At 42.7% G+C, this 23,579-nt stretch overlaps 1 protein-coding gene across 1 annotated transcript in view; it reads left to right on the forward strand.

Annotated features, from left to right (window-relative positions):
- PDE7B (phosphodiesterase 7B) overlaps positions 1-23,579 on the forward strand; it is a 214,377-nt gene that overhangs the window by 70,649 nt on the left and 120,149 nt on the right. Inside the window, exon 2 of the mRNA XM_015411627.1 lies at positions 7,480-7,540. Within this exon, the coding sequence (XP_015267113.1) occupies positions 7,480-7,540 (61 nt within the window). The remainder of the gene's footprint in view (positions 1-7,479; positions 7,541-23,579) is intronic.

The following is a 23,579-nucleotide window of genomic DNA, read 5'->3' on the forward strand; positions in this document are numbered from 1 at the left end:
TCTGGAGATCAGTTGTAATAGCTGGGAAATTTTCTGTAGGGGAAATGATGTGCTGTGGCTGGGGAACATGGTGATTTCTGGGAGATCTCCAGGCCCCACAGGGAGACTGGCAACTCCCGTGACCGTTTAAGGGAAGATTGGGATATGTATTTTACCTCAGGACACGTTTAGTGACTCCCAACAGCAACAGCAAACTGTTTAGAATGTTAGAGGCAAAGGCCAATCAGGCCGCATATGCAAATGACTTCTGTGTTCCGACTGGCTATGGGGGAAGATGAACAGCAAACTGTTTAGAATGTTGGAGGCGGGACTCAGGCAACGCAGCCAGTGGATAGGGACAGCTTCTGAGTGACACATCAGGGAGCCTACTGATTTGGGAGCCTGTGGAATGTTCAGCGACGTGCCACCACCAAAAGACAATTATTATATAGAGAGATACCATGCCACCTCCCTAGTCCTTCCATATAATCTGAATGAATTAGGTCACAGAAACAGAACATTTTCAAAAAATCAGTGGATATTATAAGAATCTTTCCTGCTTCCTCAGTTTGCCCCTCCTCCTGCTAAACAGCAACAGCACTGTTCTTGTAGTGTATATTCTAAAATACAAGGTATACTGATGCCACACTGCCAACAATGAGTAATACTTTAAAAAACATTTTTTTATTTCTTAAAAAAAGCAGAAAATAACAAGGGAGGAAAACTCAAAGGCTGCAGTCACACGCACTAGTTGAAGTTGTTGGGGTTTCCTCCAGGGGAATTTGACATGCAGTTGTGAGATTACACATCCTTTTGTAGCTGCAGGTGCAGCCCATCACTGTGTGATCAGACACAACTGCAGGTGAGTTTTTTTTTGGGGGGGGGGTTGTTTGTTTCCCATGTGCATAAATGAGGAATCGCACCTCCGCACTGAGGGCCCCCTACGGAGTATGCGATGATGTGCATACTGCGAAGAGGGGGGGAAATGGCACTGAGTCAGGATGGCCTGATCAGAGCATCCTGACAGCTTGAGTGACAGGGGAAAGTCTATCCGTGGCCCATTGAAACCCGTTTACTACTGGACTTTCCTGGTGTCTTTTAACTTTTAACTCCGCTTCTGTAGTGGAGCAGCATGGGATCTGAACAATCACGGGATGCTTCCAAGATGTTGTTGTCTGATCGCTCCCTTTAGATCTGTCAGGCATTCACACCTATGTTGGATCTAAAGGTGCATGTGATTGCAGCCAAAATCTAACAACTAAATAGAGAAGGGAGGGGAAGTATTCATAAAGAAAAAAATAACAGTGGTGGCATATGTACACATAAGTTTCTATAAAAGGTTTCCAAATATCTAAGCGTAAGTCCATATGCAATTGTCGTCCAAATGCCACGTCTTCAAATATTGATAGAGTTCTAAGGTCCTGAATCCACTGATTTACTGGAGGTGGACATTTATCTTTCCAATGTTGTAATATGAGTCTTTTATCTGTAGTAAGGACATGGAGGTTTCATTTTTGTTGACCATTGGTTAGCCTCCAAGGGACAAGAAGACTTTTTAAAGGTACATAAGACCCTCAAAAATCAATGGACATTCTAACATAAAATTGATATGAGTAATAACTTCTTCCCAGAAAAACCACTCCCAATGCATATGTTTAGGGTTTGCATCCTGTGAGTTACAATGCCACCAGTAAGACACTCTACTCAGTCCCTTGCTAAAGAGTTACTGTGGTGTCCAGTATATTCTGAACTTACTTTTTTGCTGAATAAGCCAGAACTTAAGATCCATGCAGAGAGCAGGAATAAACTTTAAGGCCATATCCCATAGCTTTGGCAAAATAGGATGATCTAGCTCTTTATTCCATTCATTCCCAACACTCTGCATATCGTATTTATTAATCAACATCAAATATTTATAGACAAGTATTGTAGCTTATGTTTTCTGCATCAATTCACTTAAAATTTACAGGAGCAAATGGGACTCTGGGGCACAATGTTGCAAGGCCATATTTAATACCAACAGACAGGGGTCATTTCCTGCCGAAGCATGGTGGAGCGGTGCTTCATATTTATATCACGCCCATCCCGTGAATGGGCTCAGGGTGGGTCACATCATCAAATAATACAATACGTTTTAAAACAGAATAAAACATTACATTATAAACATTTAAAATCAGTATTTATAGCTGCTGGTACAAACTCCAGCCCAATTAATACTGATTGTTATGGCCGGTTGCTGGTAGGTAGGAGACAGCAACCTCGGGGAGGCCATATGTGGATACTCGCTGCCTCAACCAAAAGCCTGGCGGAACAGCTCCATCTTGCAGGCCCTGCGGAACTGTGTAAGATCCCACAGGGCCCTGATCTCGATGGGGAGCATGTTCCACCAGATGGGGGCCAGGGCAGAAAAGGCCCTGGCCCTGGTTGAGGCTAAACAGATGTCTTTTGGGCCAGGGACCTCCAGGAGATGTTGATTACTAGAGTGTAAAGCTCTTTGAGGCATAAACGGGAAGAGGCGGTCCCTTAGATATGTTGGTCCCAGGCCGTATAAGGCTTTGAAGGTTATTACCAACACCTTGAAGCAGATCCGGTACTCAACTGGTAACCAGTGCAGCTGGCAAAGCACATGCTGAACATGAGCCCGCACAGGCGTTGAGATTAGTTGCTGCTATTTTGGTCTAGTGCTACAGTGCTCAACTTAGAATGATTTTTTAAAAACCTAAAAGACAGCACTGCAAAAAAGGGCACAGGGGGGGGGGGATAAATGGCACTGTTTGAAATAGCCAGAGTGCTTCAGAGATGGCTCATTAATGGAAGGAAATTCACTGTATGAAACCCCCTTCCCTGTGTTGCTTTACTCGGAACTGGGCCAACAACGGATAACATCCGGTTTAGAACAGTAATGGGAAAGGGGCCTTAGAGAAGTGCAGGGCTCCTTCTTCCCCATATGCTCTTCAATGGCTCCTGTTGCCGCTGCTCTTGATGCTTCATTTCGCTTGTCTTGGGCCTGCAAAGAAATTAGCACTTCCCTCAGTCAAGCTCTAGGCCTTCCTTCTCATGCTGCAGACCAGACTGACACACGGGAAAGTGTTTTAACCCATATCTTTCCAACAACTTAACTAACAGCTTGACAAACCCTTTCTTTATAATATCTCCTAAAAGAGAAATTCTGATATGCAATTTCTCCCTGATATGCAATTTCTCACATACCTGCAAAGAAATTAGACCCACGTTTCACCGGGTCTCTAATTGGATTTATTTTAACTCCGTGTACTGGGCTTACTGCTAGCCTTCCCCGCATTATAGAGTTTTTATGGAATTTTAACAGTAGTTACTTGTTTTAGGATATTATCTGTATTGGATTTAATTCTGTTATTTAGCACGATGAGAACATATTTCACTATGGTGTTTTCAAATTGACTTGTGTTGCATTCTTGATTCCAATAAAGTTTGAATTAAAAATTTTTTTAAAGAAAAGAAATTAGCGGTCAGGCCTGTAGCCAGGATTCTTTTGTTTGAGGGGCATTTAAATTTTTAAGGGGACAGTTAAATTACAGATAATTAAATTAATTTGAATGCCTGTCTTTAAAGGGGGGGCTCCAAGGCCGTTTCCCAAAGGCTCATGGGAATGCTTTTGGAAGACTCAGCCATGACCTAGGTGGTATACAGCAGGACTGGGCTAGCAGAAGGGGGATTGTTGGAGACGTATTGAAGGTACCACTCTTGAGCACCCCTGTAAGCTTTCTTGCCCTGTGGAAGGGAACTCAGAAGGCATTTAAATGCCTTCTGAGCTGTCTTTTCCCAGGTCCCCACCCCCACACACAAATTCCACAGTGGGAGGGAGAGGAAAGTCTGAGGGCAAGCCACAGTGCCCTCACCCTGGCTACTGCCAGCAGTAGGCAGTGGGGGGGTGTCTCTCTTCAAAAGGTTTCTGGCAAGGCTATTTGTGGGGCAGAGCTTTTAATTAAGGGGGCGGGGCTCCAAAATGTCCCACTGTAGCTATGAGCCTTTAGCAGTTCTGTCAGTCGGGCTCTAGGCCTTCTCTCTCCTGCTGCAGGCCAGACTGTTACTGAGGGGGTGGGGCTCTTGCAACTGGTAATGTGTGAGCAGCTTTACTAACTGACCATGCTCTGTGGCCTTTTGCTTCCTAGGTCCTAAAGTGTAAACCTTTTAACAGAAACCAAATCATATGTTAAATCAGATGTTACATGGGCTACATGTAGTTAGACTACTTCTGTCCTACGATATCAAAGGTAGGGTGTCTCTTCATAAGGAGAAAGGAATTAAAGAAGGAAGTATGATGTTGAAAGGGAGAAGTGGATTGGGGACAGCAAAAAGCTAGAATTGAGGAATAAAAATCACAAGAGAAGAGAAGGGCCAAAACCCTTACAAGGAATAATAGCCTTAGTGTACACCTTTTTGGTGCCTCAGTTTGGATGGATGGGGCTAAACATTTAGGTTTCAGTAGTAGTGAATGAAAAAATGATGGCAATGAAAGGAATATGTGTTTTCCCTAGAACAGTCTCCCTGCAGTTTCCCAGAGAAATATAGCAGCTATCTTTCTACTCTGGCACCCGTGAACATCAATGTATATCTTTCAGCACAGGAAATTTTCTATTCTGTTAAATGAGAAATCAGTAGGAATAAAGAAGCCTATTAAATTCTGTGAAATGGGGAAAGGAAAAAATGATTTTCTTAACCAAACAGTGTTGTACTGTATAGTCCATTTCCTCCTGCGGTAAACCAGAGCAAAATGTATTGCATTCTTGGAAAATATTGAGTGAGCTCATCGGTGTAGAGAACAGCCTTGACTTCTAAAAGCATACTCAAGGGATAAATCCATTTTCCAAGGGAAGTCTCCTATTCAGTTGGTGAAAATTTTACTAGTTCAGTTTTAAGTGCCTTAGAACTCCTGTGCTGTGATAATTTCTAAATGGTACAGAAAACAGCAAGATGGGTACTGCTGCAGCATAGTTAAGTGACTATTTTTGGCTTTCGGTATCCATCTTTTTTAAAAAATGGTCATATTAGTTTTGATTTTTCAGTCCAAATTGTGATCTGGATTAGAGAATTCAAAAAAGTAGACTCTGAAATGTTTTCTTTAAAAAAACCAACAAGCAAGCAAGCATACAAAGAATAAACAAGTGTGATATCATTTCCATTTACTTAGTGGTCCAAACTGGGAAAGGGTTCAGGGGTTTCGAACTCACTGGAAATGTGTTATTTAAAGTTTAAAAAATATTTAATTGTGTTTGTCTGTGTCCTTTATAAAGTTTATATCTCTGCTGCCTGGCATTACCTTTTATGACACACATGGCCCGACCCAACAAGGTCTCATTTATGTCAGAGCCGGCCCTCATAACAAATGAGTTCGACATCCCTGGCAGATGTTCCTTTCCCAGTTTTCTAGTTACTATGGATACTAGACTAGTATGTTGCTTCTGCATAATTTGCTGTTCTCATCTCTACTTCCTACTTCTCTGTTAAAAGAAATAATGTATATGTGTGCAGATTTTAACAGTGAAATAGCCAGACTGCTATCACAGCCTTACAGGTACATAAAATGTTGAAAAGAGATTTCCATCTATGAAAGAGCCTTCCCTGAAAGCACATTGGGAAGGCAAACATCATAGGATTTCAGCTGTTTAATATCTTTTGCACAGCCATTTTATTTTTCAATCTATTTCATTTATATCTTGGCTTTCTCCACAGTGGGACCCAAAGTGCCTTATGTTGTTCTCATTGCCTCCATTTTACCCTCACAACAATCCTGTGAGGTAGTTTAGGCTGAGGCTGTGTGACCAAGGTCACCAGCAAATTTCCATGGCTGAGTTGGGATTTGATGGCAGGAGCTTATAACTTAAACAAGGTCTTACAGAATAGTACAAAAAGTTCTACACACCCACCATCATTCTTGGTTTTTTAAAGAAATCTTTGCTACAGCTGTCTTTGACGACACATGAGCTCATCTTCTGTGGTCCTTGGAAGTTTGGTGGACACCTACCAGGGACTGAACCTCTTAGACTGCAGTGCCCGGACTACAGAATGCCCTCCCTAGGCACATCAGTCAGACATCTATTTCACTAGGTTTTCTGTGTCTGTTAAAAGACCTCGTTATTTAACTAAATTTTTGGTCTCATGCGACTATCTGTAGTTTGTGGGTTTGTTGGCAACATTTGAGTTGATGAATTGTATTTGCTGCCATTTTCACCTTTGGGTGAGTAGCTTTGTTGTTTTTAAACTTTTTTAAATTTGTAAACTGCACTGGGGACTGCAAATGGCAGAAAGGCAGGGTATTTTAAATAAGTAGGAATCTACAATTCATGAGAACGTCAGTGATGGCTATTTTTTTTAAAGCAACCCCCCCAGTTCTTTCATTTATCTAAAGTCAATTTCTGTACCTACTTTGATTTTATAGATATCAGAAGTTAAACTATTTACAATATTTCCATGTCTTACTGCACATTCATAAAATTTTAGAATGGTATTTTTAAAATAATTTTCTAATATTGTTTCCCTCTGTTGAAACTATTAATCCACAAGAGACTAGATAAAGTCTACAATGTCTAACGCTGCAGTTATAGCATTTCAGTAGCTGCTGTTTACATTAGATAACTTTTCTGCACTTTGCAGCACCATATTCCAGTAGTAACTTCAATTTTTCTCCAGTTCTCACAAATACATGAAGTTGTTCAGGCTTCTCCATCTGTTTCAGAGGCTGTTTCTCTGACTTTGCAATGGAATGCATATGTGGAGCTGCCTCACATAGTAAAGTCAGCCTTGCACACATAGGAGATTCACATATGTGCACTGGATCTTCAAAGCATATGCAAAAATCTTCTGCATTGGAGTGATTATGCATTTAATGTTGGATTTACTGTAGAAAAGAGGTTTCCTGTCGATATCCCATCTAGCACATGGTTTCCAGTGACAAATTGTAAAGAAAATTTATCTTGTAAAGAAATTGTAAAGACAAATTGTAAAGAAAATTTATCTTGTAAAGAAAATTTATATATGATTTGTGACCTGTCCTTGAATTCTGAACTAAGGTTACATATATCAATTGTTATCATCAACCATAGCATTGCTCTTCTAATTTTATGATCATGTTGCAAGATGAAATCTCAGCAGGCCTCCATTCTCCAGGCTTTCCAACTATATTTCACACTTAAACATACTATTCTGATCTTTTAAAATCTTATTGAAACCCAAATTGGGGTTGCTAGGATTTTCCCTCCTTTATTTTCGCCAAATGAAGATGTAATTAGTTTCATGGCAAGAGAAGGAGTTGTGAGAGAGTTACTATCTTCTCTTACTTATTAAAAGGATTTTTCTTACTTATGGCTTTGGCTTCTCCAAAGTTTTCTGTCTGCAGAACTCTGTATGTGGTCATACTGCTACGTGGAAAAGAAAAGCGGTCAAGGATGGGAAGATAAAGGGGATTTAACTGTGCCTCTGCTGAAAGAATGTGTATTAAGTGTGTTGCTTTTTTCCCCCCAGAGGTGTGGAGAAATCTCATTTGATAGTCCAGAGCAGAATGCCAAATGTGTTCGCATGCTAGGTAAGTGCCTTTAATTCTCTTAACCTAGTCACCACTATGTACAGAAATATACTGTTTTCATGGGGTAAAATAAAACAGGAACAGTGTCTAGGGCTGTCTACTCCAGCTTGGGGATTTCCTGGAGACTTGTTGGGAGGGGGGGTGCTTGAGAACAGAGTTTAGAGAGCCGTGACATCACTTTGTGATACCATGCCCTGGTAACCCTAGTGATGGCACCTTAGAGACTAATCAAATTTATTCCAGCAGAAGCTTTTGTGTGTCAGTGGGTGCTTCATCACACGCATGACATGTATATCCATTAGGCCAATACAACTGAAAGGTGAGGGAAAGTGACATTACTAGGGTTGCCAGCTCTGGGTTGGAAAATATCTGGAGATTTTGGAGGTGGAGGCAGGGAAGGGTCAGGTCTGGGGAGGGAAGGGGAGGGAAGGGGAGGTGCCTCAGCAGGGCCCACCCTCCAAAGCAGCCTTCCCCCCCCCCAGGAGAACTGGCCTTGGTTGTCTGCAGATCAATTGTAATAGTGGGAGATCTCCAGGTACCACCTGGAGATTGGTGAACCTAGATATTACAAAGACAGGCCAGTTTAAAACAAGATAGAATCAAAAGAGTAATCATTTTAATCAAAGTGGGTAAGGAAGGACCACTCCCTACTGTTGTTAAATAGAAAAAAACAGGATTAATTTTTTTAAAAAAACCCTAATTTAGGAAAGCCCAGGCAGAAGTAAGATAAGCAGATCCAAGAGTAATTTATAGAAGTATAATTTAACTTATCGAATATATGGAAGGGATGGGTTGTGCAAGATATTGGCATAATGAATGAGAAATCCAAAATCCTTTTTGAGACCTGGTAGGGAAATAGTCTTGAACTTATTAATGAATTCTAATTGAGCAGTGGTGCACTGGATTCTCTCTCTGGCGTTCTTTTCTGGGAGAACGGTACATTTTAGCAAGAGAATGCCTTGGAAGATTAAAATTTCCACCCACCATTTCCTGAATGCTGTGGTTTTTAATGTCATATTTTTGTCCATTTATAAACAAATCTGACATTTTAAAAATTCCACCCTTTGTCCCCCCCCCATCCCTCACCAGATATATTGGCTTAATGGATATGCACTTGACACATTTGATGAAAGGAGCTCTGTCTCACAAAAGCTTACGCTGGAATAAAGTCTGTTAGTCTCTGTGGTGGCACTCCTGTTTGCTGCTAATGCAGCTACCCATCTTGTTTTAATGAGGTGTTTCTTTTCTAAGTGTGTTTGAATTTTAATGAGGTTAGTTGGTAGCCATTATACTTCTGGATGTATAGCTAGCTGTGGTGAAACTGGTATGAATACTGAATGCATATGAGCAATAATTGATCATAATGAACCCTCAGTTCACTTGTAGAAAGTTGTTGGCAGAATGATTTCTGGCTCCTGTTTATGAAATCTCAATGCAGATTGTTGTAAAACACTGACTAGGAATGCACAATTAACAGCTTTTCATCTAGATAGTCTATAGAGTTTAGGTCCTTAAATGGTTGGTTTTAATTCCCTCTTTCTTTTTAAAATGGCTGTACATTCACAGTACCCTCACTGTAATGCCGTGAATACATGCTGATTTAACTGAGAAGTAAATTAGGATTCTATTAATGTTTGTTTAGAAGGAGAAATAATAACTGTGACAACTGAAAGTTTCAGTATGTATCCATTTAAAAAATGTCTTGAGAATTTCTAATTACTCAACGAATCCATATTGCATGCAGTTTGTCAATTAGTCTTTACAGTTTTCACAAAAAATGTTCTCACAGTTTCTCATATGAGTGACAAATAGGATAAAGCAGATAGAGGTACTAATAAAACTGAGTAATGTCAATTATAAAATTGTGGCTTTTAGTCAGCTATTTTTTGTGGAAGAGCATTCAGTAAGCAGTCATTCTTGATTCAGGCAGTGTATTCCATGTATAGTGTTCCATACAATTCATAATTTGCATTAATTAGCTATAAGAATTTTATTTCACTTATTGACTGGCAGTCTTTAAGCAGCGGCTGGACAAACGCTTGTCAGGGGTGCTTTAGGCTGATCCTTCACTGAGCAGGGGGCTGGACTAGATGGCCGGTATGGCCCCTTCCCATTCTGTGATTCTGTGATTCCACCTTTCTCACTGAGACTGAAAGCAGATTACACAGTGATGGGCAGCTAGTGGAGTGCCGCAGAATGGTTGTAATGTGCATGCCCCCCATTTAGCTCCTGATAGCCATCGAGCAGTAGCATTCTGTACCAACGAGGGTCTTCACGCTGACTTCAAGAGCAGACCTATGTAGAGTGCCTTACATATGTCCACAAGGACCATCAAATCACAACCAACTTATGGCAATCCCATCAAGGGGCTTTCAAGGCAAGTGAGAAGCAGACTCTTCATTGGTGGTCTCCCACCCAAGTACTGACTCTGCTTAGCTTCCAGAATCTGACAGGCCATACTATCTCACCTTTACTCCCATAGAATCTGTTAAAGGTAAAAGGTAAAGGTTCCCTTGCTCAAAAGCCAGTCGAGTCCGACTCTAGGGTTGCGGTGCTTATCTTCATTTCCAAGCCAAAGAACCAGCGCTGTCTGAAGACATTTCCGTGGTCATGTGGCCAGCATGACTAAACACCAAGGCGCACGGAACGCTGTTACCTTCCCACCAAAGTGGTACCTATTTATCTACTTGCAATTTCTTGCTTTTGAACTGCTAGGTTGGCAGGAGCTGGAACTAGAGATGGGAGTTCACTCCATCATGCGGCACCTGGGGCTCGAACTGCTGAACTACTGACCTTCCACAGCCTGCAGTTCAGCGTCTTAACCACTTCTAATCCGTTACAGTAGTCTAATTTTGATGTTACCATCGCATGGATACAGGTACTAGATTGGGTGAGTCAAGATAGGGGCCCATCTTCCAGGTCTGATGAAGTTGGAAGAAAGCTTTTCTTGCACTGCATCAACTTGCTTCTCTGGTATAAATTATAACCTCTAGGGTCCTTGTTGAGTCAGCAGGGGTCAGCTGAACTCCATCAGATGTAGGAAGTACAATGCCCTTGAAGGCCCCAGCCTTCCCAACTATCATTATTTCTGTCTTATCAGGCTTCTTTTTGAATTTGTTCCATCTTGGCCATTTAACCATAGCAGTCAAGCAGTGGTTCAAGACCTCTACTGCATCACCAGGAGGTATGGATAGAGGGATAGGGAGCTCAGTTCCATCATGGTCCCTGGGGTCTTCTGTATCTCCTTATCCCCAGATGACCTCACAAATGCCAAAAGAATCTCTAGAGCAGGGGTGTCAAACCTACGGCCTGTCGGTCAGAACTATCATCAGAATCGGGCCACGGGGGGAACTCCACCCCCCGGAGCTGCGTCACCAGAGGTGATGCAGCCACGTCACTCACGTTGGGGGCGTGGCCCAGATCATGGGTGGGGGAACCATATGGTTTTCCCCCCGACGATCAGGGCCACACCCCCAACGTGAGTGACGTAGCACGTCACTTCCTGTGATGTGCTGGTGGCGCGCGCGCACGTCCTGGGAGAGCTCCCGGAACCCGGCAAGGCTCCCCCGCCAGCAAGGGTAAGTACACTTGGCAACCCTACTGCCCAGGGTTTTAATCCGGCCCACGAGTGGGGCTCTCTTCTCCCCCCCTCCCCTTCCTGTACTCACCCTTCTGAGCTCAAGCTGCCTCTGAGTGCAGGGAGTAGAGGGCAGGGCTGCCTCTGAGTGCAGGGAGCAGCGGGCGGGGCTGCCAAACTCTACAGCTTATTCAGCCTTTGAGTGCATGCCTTTCTGCCTCCCAGCCACTACTCCCAGCCTCCGTCATCCTCCTCACCGGTAGGGGCCCTGGGGTGTCTTTCTGCTGTGATCCCTATGCCTCTTCTTGTTGTTTTATTTTTAAAATTGCATTGCCAAATCCCACTGTTCCCCCACTTTTCCATTTTAGGCAGGCATCTTTTAAGGGCGGGGGGAGGAGGTTTGGGACCAACCACAGTTAAAATATAGAGCTCTACAAACTCAAGGAACTCCAGTTTTGCAGAGAAATACTAGTTTTAACACACACACCCTCCTAATATGGGATTCCAATGCAATAGCAGAACAAGTGTTGAAGAGGACAACCAAAATTATTATCTCAAACCACTCTGTTAAAAAACCTGAGAACCTGGAGAGCCACTCCCACTCTGAGTAGAGAGCAGGGGAGAAGCTTGCAATGTTCAGCCATTTCATGTTTTCCCCTGGGTCCTAGGCTCAGAGCATTTATATCTTTTAGGTTATATTTTTAGTTTCTGCTGTGATCTTTATGCTTCTTCTTGATGTTTTATTTTAAAAATTGCATTGCCAAATCCCAGTATTCCACCATCTTTCCATTTTAAGCCGGCATCTTTTAAGGGTGGAGGGAAGCTTTGGGACCAACTACAGTTAAAATATAGAGTTCTGCAAACTCAAGGAACTCCAGTTTTGCAGAGAAATATTAGTTTTGACAAACCCCCCCCCCCCCAATGTGGGGCTCCAATGTAATATCTCCACTACTTGACATTACATTTTATGGCACATATGGCCCAGCCCAACAAAGTCCCATTTATGTCAGATCCGGCCCTCATAGCAAATGAGATCAATACCCCTGCTCTAGAGAGTTGTTTTTGGAAGAAAAAGATACCAGGATTTGTTGGAAAAATAATTTTAATCCTCAGAATTTTTACTCCATTTCCCAATTTGAAGTTCAAGCTTGCCTCTCCTTGAAAGTTATTCTTTTTTTCCCCTGAGGCTGCTCTTCTCTTTTTACTTATGTTTCTCCCACCTTGCTTGGTCTCAGCTTTTCCATTCCACAAAGCTGAGCACTGTACTCCTCCTCACTCAAACTCTTGGATCCTAAGATCTGTCTGATCTGTCTGATGGTCTAAAGGTAAAGTTATGGGCATTTTACTATATATATTATGATAGCAATGATAAGCTTTCTTCAGAAATATTGCTTTGTATTTCAGGTTCCTTTTTTCACCTATCACTGTGTAAAATACCACAGCATGAAATGTGCTTTTGAGGGAGCTTTGGTTGTCCAAAACTTGGTAGCAAAGGTAACCATAGCAACAGGTTTGTCCAGTGCTGTTGCTTCTATTTTTCACACACTCTTGTACTGCACACTCATAGCTCTGTGCCCAACTTCTTTGTGGAGGGTCTCCTTTTGCTTTTTGGACTTGGCTACTTTTTCCATCACCAGTTTCTCACTGCACATTTGAGGCATCCCACCCTCTTTTTCTCCCCTGGTATCAATGCAAGAGATAAGCTTTTGCATCACAATTCTCCATTTATTTTGCTCTTCTATAGTGAATGATACACACATTCCATTATCCGTCTCTTTTTGTTCTCCTAATTATTATTTGCTCACCTTGGGCTGCGTTCACACGGAGCATTAGGCACGCTAGAGGGACGGAAGATAGGCAGATTTTTCGGGCGCGATCTCACCGCCACATCTGGGAAGCGTCGAGCTCCCGTTGCGAACCCAAGGCTTCCCACAGAAGATGCACGGTAAAAAACTAGTACCTCAGAGGTACTAGTTTCCTGAAACCACGGGGCAAGGGCGGGCGTCTGATCGCGTTTCCGGTGGTAGTTATGGCGCCTGCCCATGTCCCCTCGGAAAAAGGGGTTTTTTTTCAAAGTCTCCACGGATGCGCACAAGCACCCAAGGGAGCATGCACACATTTGAGGTTTTTTTTAAAAAAACCAAACTCGTTTGCCCCGCGCCACGCTCATTTGCCGTGCCGCAGGACTGTGGAGTGATTGTCACCTCCCCCCTACCACGGGACCTCCATCGGTAGGTCTGCTCAAGCAACCGCGCGGTTTTTAGCCCCAGGGCTAACAGCCACGTTCCCCCCCCCCGCAGTTTCCTTCCCATGTGACCGGGATCGAAATCTATCTATATATCTATCTGTATATCTATATATCTAATAGCCAAGCCGCCCTCCATACATTGTTTGAAGCACCTTTCAGTAAAACAGTTAATTTGGAGTAACATTTTAGAAGAAACATTAGTAAAAATGTTATTTTATATTTCCTGCTGCCTTATCTACTGTATGTTCTCCTTTTGTTTCTTGTGCTGCTGGCCTTCCATTTCACTGTGTCCATCTTTCTTTTTGCCTGAAGCTTCCTGCCCATGCTGATGACATTTGTTGCCGAAAACAAACCAGGGAATCTGTAAGAAGTACAAATAGCTGGAAGGCAGCTTGTAAGCAGAACTGGGATCTGCTGTTGTTCACAAGTCTCAGAGAAGCAGCAGAAATCATGCTGTGTAGAGCAGTTGATAGTGCTTTTCACTCAGGGTGAAAAATGTGAATGCTGCTGACCCAATTAATAGTTGTTGAAAACCACAACCATTACCTATTTTGAAGAGCAGGCAAATTTGTTATGTCAAAATGCATTTGTGCTGAAGAACAGGGGAAGAAAGTAGGCTCTCCTGCCTTGTTAGTAGGCTTGAGTTCTTGTTAGCAATGGCATCTATAGGAGTTTATGAAGGGCTATGGTTGCAATTCATTGCCAGGTGTAACCTTAAGTGATGAGGGCTGCTACTATTTGTTGCTAAACATGTCATTGACTAAATGTTTACATTAGCTTTGCTTACTGCAGGCTGCTCCTGAATATTGTACCACTTGTAGGCATCTAGTTACTCAATGGTCATAGCATGTTTCATGAGTTGCTTATCCAAGAAATGCATTACACTTCTTCCTGGGAATATTTTATGTCACAGTGTGAGGCAAAGCACCCCTGTTTCCTCCCAAGGGTTAATGTGAATAGTAACGGGCCTGTTCCCGTTTGTAGGTGTCAGTAATTGGGCTTCTGGCCTACAAGGCTCTTATCATCTTTGAGGCCAGAGTCAAGAATGTGGTAATTAGCTCTTCTTGGGGACCTGTGGTCCACTGGATGGGGGGGGGAGCAGGAGCAATGGCATAATCTTCTAGAGAGGGTTCCACTGGGAACATACCCTGATTGGATTTAGATACCTGACACCAGATTGCTTGAGGCTATAATTGGGCTAGAAGCCAGAAAGAGGCTATGTTAACTTCATGATTTTGGTGGACTGAGGCCTGGACTATGTTGAGCTTGCGTTGCAATGAACAGCTACGTAGAGAATGCTTAAGCTTTTTGCCTTGGTCATTGAGACTTTAAAATTGTGCCATCTAATACCAGGTATCAATGTATTAGATAGAAAAGTTAGCTTTTTTGTTTTCAGCTGTAAGGTTTTAAGATTTTGTGTTGCCTAGAAATCGGTTTATTCTTTAAGTATTTAAACTTCATATACTTATACCAAAGTCTGATTTATTGTGCACAGTAGCCATAGGGTTCAGGCTTGGACTCCTTCAGACACAGTTATCATAATAGGGTTGCCAGGTCCCTTTGTTGCTCCAGCAGGGGGATTTGGGGGACATTCTGGGGGTGGACATCGCGCGGGAAATGCTCTAGTATTTGGGTGAAACTCTATGGGTTTTTTCACCATCAAACCATAGAGTTTGCCCAAATACTAGAGCATCCCCCACGTGACATCCCTGACATGATGACGTCACTTCTGGGTGACATCATTGCAGCAAAATCCCTGTTTAGGGACCAGGTTTTCCCCACCAGCTAGGTGGTCCGCAGTGGGGAAAAATCCCTGAAATTGGGGATCCCCTGCCCAGACCTGGGGGCTGGCAAGCTGATATCATAAAACCCCCTAGATCCTGTAAACCTTGTGAGAGTCATCTCAGAATAAGAGCCATCTGCTAACAGAACTGATAGCTTCAGCTAGTCCGTATGGAGGAAGAGGAAAATATGAGTTTAAAAAAGATGTGAATGCAACATTTTCAGTTGGGAGCAGTGTTCCCTCTAAGGTCAGTTAGTGCGAGCTAGCTCACAGTTTTTTAGCCTCCAGCTCACACATTTTTGTCTTATCTCAGGAAGGATGGCTCCAGAGCAAACTAATTTATGGAGTAGCCAAATCACTCGCTCACAACTTTAATGCCAGTAGCTCACAAAGTAGAATTTTTGCTCACAAGACTCCACAGCTTAGAGGAAGCAATGGTTGGGGGACTAGTGTTATTATGGATTGTTGGACAAATGTTACAAATAGTCTGTTATTTAAATGACCACACAAGGAACGTCAGTCTTTCCTGATTATTCTTGAAACATATCCCAATGCTATGGGGCATTAATTTTTCCTACATTTCTCTCTTTCCAGTAGTCCTTTCCACACCTGGGAAAGTTTATTTCAGGAGTCACAGGACCCACATGGAGTAATAGGGAGGTGGTGAGCTCCCCCTCACTGGCAGTCATCAAGCTGTGGGTGGACAAACACTTGTCAGGGATACTTTAGGCTGATCCTGCATTGAGCAGGGGGTTGAACTAGATGGCCTGAATGGCCCCTTCCAACTTTATGACTCAGGAGGCTGCATTAGATAGTGGAAGGTGACATCTCTTACATGAGCAGACCTCAAATTGTGCAAGAAAAAAGGGAGTGATTTCATCCCCATTACAGCTTCCTGATTTGTATGGCTATTATTCCACATGCCCCATGACCCACAAAATAATATTTCTTAGGTGTGGAAATGGCTGCAATGGAGAGGGGAATATAGAAAAAAATTACACCCTTCAGCATCTTCCACTGACTGATCACAGTATCCAATTTCTCTCTCTCTCTCTCTCTCTCTCTCTCTCTACCCCCTCTCTCTCTCTCTCTCTCTCTCTCTCTCTCTCTCTCTCTCTCTCTCTCTCTCTCTCTCACACACACACACACACACACACATCAAGATGGTACTAACTGCTTCTCCAAACAGCTGTCTGGTATTGCTGGGACCACTTTAAAAAGGATTAACCTGGGAATAATTTTGGCATAGCTACTAAATAGACAAGTACTGGGCAGAGTAATTGAAAATTCAGGGACTGCTGTGTTGAAGGGTTTTTTTCCACATAGATGGCTGTCTAGCAGCAGCCTTTCAGTTTCTGTGACTTAAACTGATGCCAATTAATTACAGCTGTTAAGTACTGAATAAAAAGACATCCAGTGATGTGTCAGCTAATCTAGTCTGGCAGCCTGTGTGGGTAACCAGACCCCATGGTATAGTCATAAGCAGAAGGACAGGAGTCTGCTTCTCAATATAAATGACTGCAGATTTCCCTGCTGCTACTTACAGAAGGAAAAGAGTGGCCGTTTTGGAACAATGCCACATTCTCCAACCAAGGATCACTGACCAACAAAAGCTTTCCTTCCTGCCACTCTTACATATTGCTGAAAACAGTCTCTGCCTGATTTACACAACATTAATTTACTCTGCAGTAGTTTATGCTGGATGTCTTGTGATATGTTATCCTACTGAGCAGATAAAAATGTGTGTCATAAGCTGTACAGTGTGAAACAACAAAGTGTGCATTACATAGTATTACCTAAGTGTCCAAATCTATGTATGCAGAGTGGAATCAGTGTACATCCCCACACAACAGATTTAACTTTGAGAGATGTTGGGGAAGGAGCTCAGTTATGGCACATCTACCAGTACATACTAACAATAATGTTACTTTTAATAATGTAACATTTACATTATATTACACTACTTACAATAATGACCATAATTTACACAGGGCCAGTTGGAACATTAAATCTTCATGTTAAATCTTCATAAAAGTCAATCCTTTTTACTAGAAATGTAAATCCTAAAACAAGAGACAAATCTCTAATTATTACAATGAAATTGGTTTTTTATCCCCCTATGGTCATTTATCATTTGTTTTCCCTCAGTGAAATTTATGACAGGAATTCAAGCAGCAGATAGCCTCTTTTTTAATGATGATAATGCAAGCCATGGAAAAATTACACAAACATGAATTATGTATTCCACGCTTGGAAGGCTTACAGATTTTTGTATTCCAGGACATATAGTTAGCACTGGACCCATGCCATGGCTTAGCCTTCACCTTGCTGAATATGTTGTTTGACACTGGACTGCAGTCACACACACAGAGGCAACGTCTTGTGATTGGCAAGTAAGGCAAGGACTCTATCAGGTCCAGTAACATTATAAGAGGTTGCCACCAACTTATTTGGCTCTGTGGTTACCAAGATGAGTATGCAGTAAAAAGAGGAATTTTGTCCATAGAGCTGTCTCATTCCTTCTCTATAATCAGTTCTGTATTCTGTACCAGCTTTGTTGTACTTTCTCTGTGTTTGGAAAGAGTGCCAAGTCATACCATCATGTTATCCTGTTTGTCAAGACTGCTGAGGTGGCTGACAATCAAATTGTCAATTAAACTGGCTAAAAAAGAAGCATAAAAACACTGATCACGGCCAATTTAAAATTTGTATCTAAATAAAATTTTCACAATCTAGAATAATATCAGAGATCTTCCAAGTTGTGGAAAAGGGAGGAACCTAAGCAAAAGCTTGGTTGAATAGTTACCTGATGACTGTGTAGTCCTAAACAAAATTACATCCTTATTGTTTAGATTTAGGATCTGTAAAATAACTTAAGCTAAAAACCAGACAGATAGGAGTGGGAAGGGGACCATCTCCCCCTTACTTCCAAAGTAGGCAATAGGGCCTCATTAGAAGATTTGATTAATTGTTTTGCAGTTGGAAGTAAACGGTATTGAAACATATACCAGGGACTCCCAAGTGGTAGCATGAACTATCTTTTTATAGGATGTTCCTCTGTAGGCTTGCCATTCCCCCACTGGGGGTGGGGCATTGCCTGCTTTAGGGGCCCCTGACCTGGAACCAGCCAGCTGGGGGAACCCTGCCCCTAAAATGCTGGGATCGCACTGGGCATGTCACCGGGGGGACAGTCTAGCACTCGGCCAAAAGAACTCTATGGTACCATAGAGTTTCTGGCTGAATGCTAGAGCGCCCCCTGGTGATGTGCTTAGCACAATGATGTCACTTCCAGGTGATTTTTTGACAGTGCGTGTGCTACACACAGATGCCAGAAGATCCAGGAACAGAAGCTCCGTCTCCCCACCGGCAAAAGGTAGGGATCTGGCAACCCTATTCCTCTGTACTGTTTAGCTGATAACTTTATTTCTAGTGTACTAGTCCATGTTCTGTTTCTAGGAGAACAAAACTTGGTAACATGCTAGAGAGTTGGGCTGGGAGTAGCTCAAAATATTTGTTATTACTCAGAAGTAGCTCATTAAAGGAAAGGTTTGACACCAGAAGGATCAGTTGCAGTTTACAGCTTTATTGCTTCCATTTTGAATTTACAGTATAAGAAGTCACAAAGAACAAAGTAAAGTCGAATGTTGGGAGTTTGGGTCAGGTAATCTGAGGTGAGGACATAAGGTGCAATGTATTCAATTAGCAATGGTGTTAGCCAGATAGCAAGCACTTGCAGATGTCTCCTGGATGAAAAATAAACAAGCTTCTTGACCTAGTTGATTATGAGAAAAAACCAGTACCCTGTTCACATATTACACTGCATGTAAGTGCGTACATCGATTGCATGTGCGTTCACTGTAACTTGTGAATGGAGCTTCTAGACAGAGCCATAAATCCATTATATTCAGAAGTCGCACACCGTCTTTCTACCCAAGTAGCCATTTTATTGCTGTTGTTTAGTAGTCGCCAGCAATGCTGAAATTGCAAGCTGAACCTGTATAGGTGCTCATGTTTAAATTTGCTAAATTTCCATTGTCCCTTGATTCCAATGTATATTTAATCCTCCCTGTGGACTTCTTCTGGTCACGTTTCCACCATGAAGGTTTGGGGAAAATTCACTTAACAGTTGTGCGGCACAGTTATATGATTGTCTTTCTCCATTACCAACTGAGCATCCTAATTGCACTTATATTTGGCAACAACTGCATAGCCAGTTGTCTGTTTGAATGGTACAGTACACATGTGCACAAGGTTTACAAACCTGGGTTCTTGAAAAGGTAGGCATGTTGGAGACAAATGTATACAGTCTGGACTCTCTGGAGTATAACAAACTGCATTTTAACAATCGTTATGTACAATGCTCATTGTGCAAGTAGGTAAAGGAGCCTGCATGTCCACCATGCTTTTATTGTGTAGTGTGTTTGGAACTGCAGCAGATCCTTCGGTAGACTCTTCAGGGAATCACACTAGTCATCTGCCTTATTATTTAGGAGCCAGAAGAACTGAAACCCATGTGATTTTAATTATTAACATATTTTCATCTGTTTTCTTAGAAAAGAGAAGGAGGAATTGCGGGAACATAAATCTTTTTGTCTAATCTCGTTTGCTGTTGTCTGTAGGAAAACAAACTAAAGGCCTTTGAAGTCAGCATAATATCTGCTAAGAAAAAAAATCACACCATAATTATTCTCTGAAGAGTTTGGACAGAAAGTATTGTTGTTGGAAACTTCCATTTTATTTCAGTTTACTTTCCCTGAGCTGTAATGGGATCTATGCTCAGTCAAACAGCAGCCATTTTGGCTACCATTGGTTCTTCAAACTTCAAACTTAAAATCAAACAAGCAGTTTTGTGTAATGAGTAAAATAATATAGGGCATCAAGGGGAGATTAAAATGGGAAGAGGTCTTGGTAGGCAGAAGGTTTTAATATTGTTGAAAAAAATCTGCACAAAATATTTTTCCGTTCAAAAAACATTAGGGTTGCCATCCTCCAGGAAGAACCTGGAGATCCCCCAGAATTACAACTGATCCCCAGGTGACAGAGATCAGTTTTCCGGGGGGGGGTGTGGCTTTGGAGGATGGGCTGTACAGCATTAGGCCCTGCTGAGTTCCCTCCCCTCCTCAAACCCCACCGTCCCCAGGCTCCATCCACAAAATCTCCAGGAATTTCCCAACCCAGAGTTGAAAACCCTCACAAACATAGATTAGGCACAGATACACCAATTGAAATCAATGCGATTATAACTGTTTAAATCTCCATTGAACTGAGCCAAGGTCTTAGAGCTGCCAGGCCTCCCATTATGGCAGGAGGTCTCTGACTGGCAGCCCCTTTGCCTGCTGCCGTGGGAGAATTTTTTTTTAAGCAACATCTGATATTGTTATGTCACTTTCAGGGAAAACCCAGAGATAAAATAGGGTAGCTTTAACATTTGTCAGAAACATTGAATTTCCAGCTATTCCTAAAACTACCCTATGTCACTTACCACTTATGGTTGCCAACTCCAGGTTGGGAAGTTCCTGGAGATTTGGAGGTGGAGCCTGGGGAGGGCATGGTTTGGGGATGAGGGGCCTCAGCAGGGAACAGTGCCACAGAGTCCCCCCTCCAAGGCAGCCATTTTCTCCAGGAGAACTGATCTCTTCCCTCTGGTTGCCAGGCTCAGCAAACCCTACAAGTTGTTCTTTTATCAGGTAAGGGAATCTTTAAATAAAACTAACTTTCTAATATTAGAAGTGGAACTAACTCTGGAAATAAACATTTGCTCTTAAGAGGTCTCTTCTGAGACCTTAGCTGGTGGGCCCCCTCAAGGCCCCCTCCCCCCCCAAATCCCTAGCTACGGGGCCGATGTGCTGTGGCATATGTACATTATTTCTTTTGCTCCGCTGCTGCCTATGACCAATCAAATTTTGCAAGTGGTTGAAAATGGGGGCGGGGGGGATACCAAAAGGGCATGATCTAAGCAGCAATGCCTCTTTCAAACGGCTTTCAACTCTGCAAAATAAACATATTAGCTTGGATCCTAAGCAGTGTAGTGGAGTCACCCTACAGGAAGGCAACTTCTCCACCTCCTCTCTGACTGTGGCAAATATTGCCTTCCCCTCCTTCGAAGATGGAAAGACCATTCCATCAGAGGAGCTGTCCCTATGCTGATGGAACAGCACCATAGGATCCAAGATATTTTGCTTCAAGGTTTAAAAACAACAGCAAAAAACCAAAACCAAAACCCTTTTCTAGTACAGAACAACTTAAAGAGATAAGCTCTTGAGTGAGTGAGTAAATGAGTGAGTGAAAACTCTGTAAGGTTAACTATGAGCTTTCCAAGAGAACATCTTGTCCTTTCCTCTTGTACCATTAGAAGCTCATTGATTCATGAATCTTGAGCAGTAGAAAACACTTATGTCTTATTTTTTAGATGCAAGGGCTAAAAGGACCTTAGGGTCCTTATCACTGAGCAAAAGAGCCGGGGTTTCCGGAGTTTAGGGGGACGACTGGTTGAATAAAGGCTTCTCAGCCTTTTGGCTAAGATCAAGTGTAGTATAGAACATCTTGTTCTTGTGTCACTCCTTACAGGTGATTGACAGATTAATATGAACAGATGTTACAAAGATCATAGATTTCTGTCTATCTGTAAAAAGCAAATTGCATGTCCACACAGCTCCAGTTGGTTCTCCTTACAGGTGATTGACAGATTAACATGAACAGGTGTTACAAAGATCATAGATTTCTGTCCATCTGTAAAAATTGCATGTCCACACAGCTCCAGTTGGTTCAGAGCTATGCAGGGTGAGAGATTTAACCCTTCAGTCCGTGGTTTGTTTTGCTAATTGAAATTGGGGTGGGCTACCTGAAACTACTGATGTTTTAAGCAAGAAAAAAACTTTTAAAGGATGTGCCTTTTTCCCTTTAAAATGCTATTAACAGCTCTTAATTCTCTCAATCCATTAATTTGCCTGTGGTTTCAAGGGCCTTCAAGAAGGCAGGAAATAGCTGCCAATTGTATCTTATTTGACTTGCAGCCTATAAAAATATAAACAGATGCAGAGTGCACGTGCTCTTACCTGCTTTGCAAAAATGCTTTTTCATGTTTGTATCTGGCAGATGTCAAGTAAGTGGCTCTTAAGCTGCAGTTGTTTGCAGATGGGCAAGTCCCACATTTATTGCCTGTGTTACTGACATCCTTGTACAACAGGATCCTGAACTACAGAATGGTACTGCTGAAGCAGAGAGGATGATGTGAGGTAACTAGTCTAATACCCCTTCTCCAATGCAAAGGCGAGGGTGTGTGCGACAATTTCTGCATCAGCAAAAGGGACAACGTGGGAGTGCTTAGCCCTTACATTGCCTGTTGCTTTCCCCCGATATTCCCTCCCCTCATTGGCTTTCTTCGATAACACGATTTTGCAATAGAGAAGGGACTGTTATAGTGTTGTTACATATGGTGCAACAGAACATATTATCTGAGCATGAAATATGAAGATTGTACAGTTTCCATTTATGGTCCCAAAAACTACTTTTGTGCCTTTAATAATTCTTCGGCTTGGAAACGAAGATGAGCACCGCCCCCTAGAGTTGGATTCGACTGGCTTTTGAGCAAGGGAAATCTTTACCTTTATAACAAACTAGGAGCAAAGCCCGTTGTAGCAAAGCAGTACAATGGGGCCTAGCAAGAGCACCCCCAGCAGGCGAGCGAGCTGCGGCAAAGAGGCAAGCGGCATTACCGGGGAGGTATTGTGTTGTCCTAAGCAGCGCCACTGCCTCTGGCTCTCAGGCCGTATGTTCCCAGGTGGGTGTCAATGGCTGATGCAGGTGAGGACTGTGGAGGCCACCTGGCCCCTTCCCCCCAAGCCCCCTAGGAAGTTCTTCCCCCCTCAAGGTCCCCCTCGTCCCCTTCCCAGCTCGCTTCCCTTCAACCCATGGGGGCAACTTCAGTTAGACACCCCCTTGCACCTAAGACACTCGCGGCCCCCCGCCATTCCCTTGGCAGGCCTCACCTAAAGACCCACCCGCTTTGCACCCCCCCCTTGCAGCAGAGCCAGAGTCTCCGTCTTCGGAGTGTCCGTGTTGTGAGGGAGCTGGGCACAGTGTGAGCTAAATTTTCCCGGCACCTCTTCTGTGGGTGGGACTGAGGCAACGGAGCCAATGACCTTCTGTCCCAATGCAGCAGTGGACTGGCAGATGTTCTGAGTGGCAGTTCATGCGGCCAACTGATTTTGGCGTGCATAGAACTTTGTCACCTCAGATAGCTTTTATATATAAGAACAGGATATTTGCCTTATGAAGCTTTCTCAATCATGTTGATGAAATAAGAATTTGCACCCCCTGCATGCTGCTACTAGCCCTTTAAGTGATTTTAATAATAAAAAATATCACACAATAAAATTAAAGCAATGAGATCATAAATTGAGAGTGAAACCATGATTAACTCACTAAAAAT

This window comes from Gekko japonicus, unplaced genomic scaffold, assembly GCF_001447785.1.
Source record: "Gekko japonicus isolate JY-2015 unplaced genomic scaffold, Gekko_japonicus_V1.1 scaffold184, whole genome shotgun sequence".
Taxonomy (NCBI): domain Eukaryota; kingdom Metazoa; phylum Chordata; class Lepidosauria; order Squamata; family Gekkonidae; genus Gekko; species Gekko japonicus.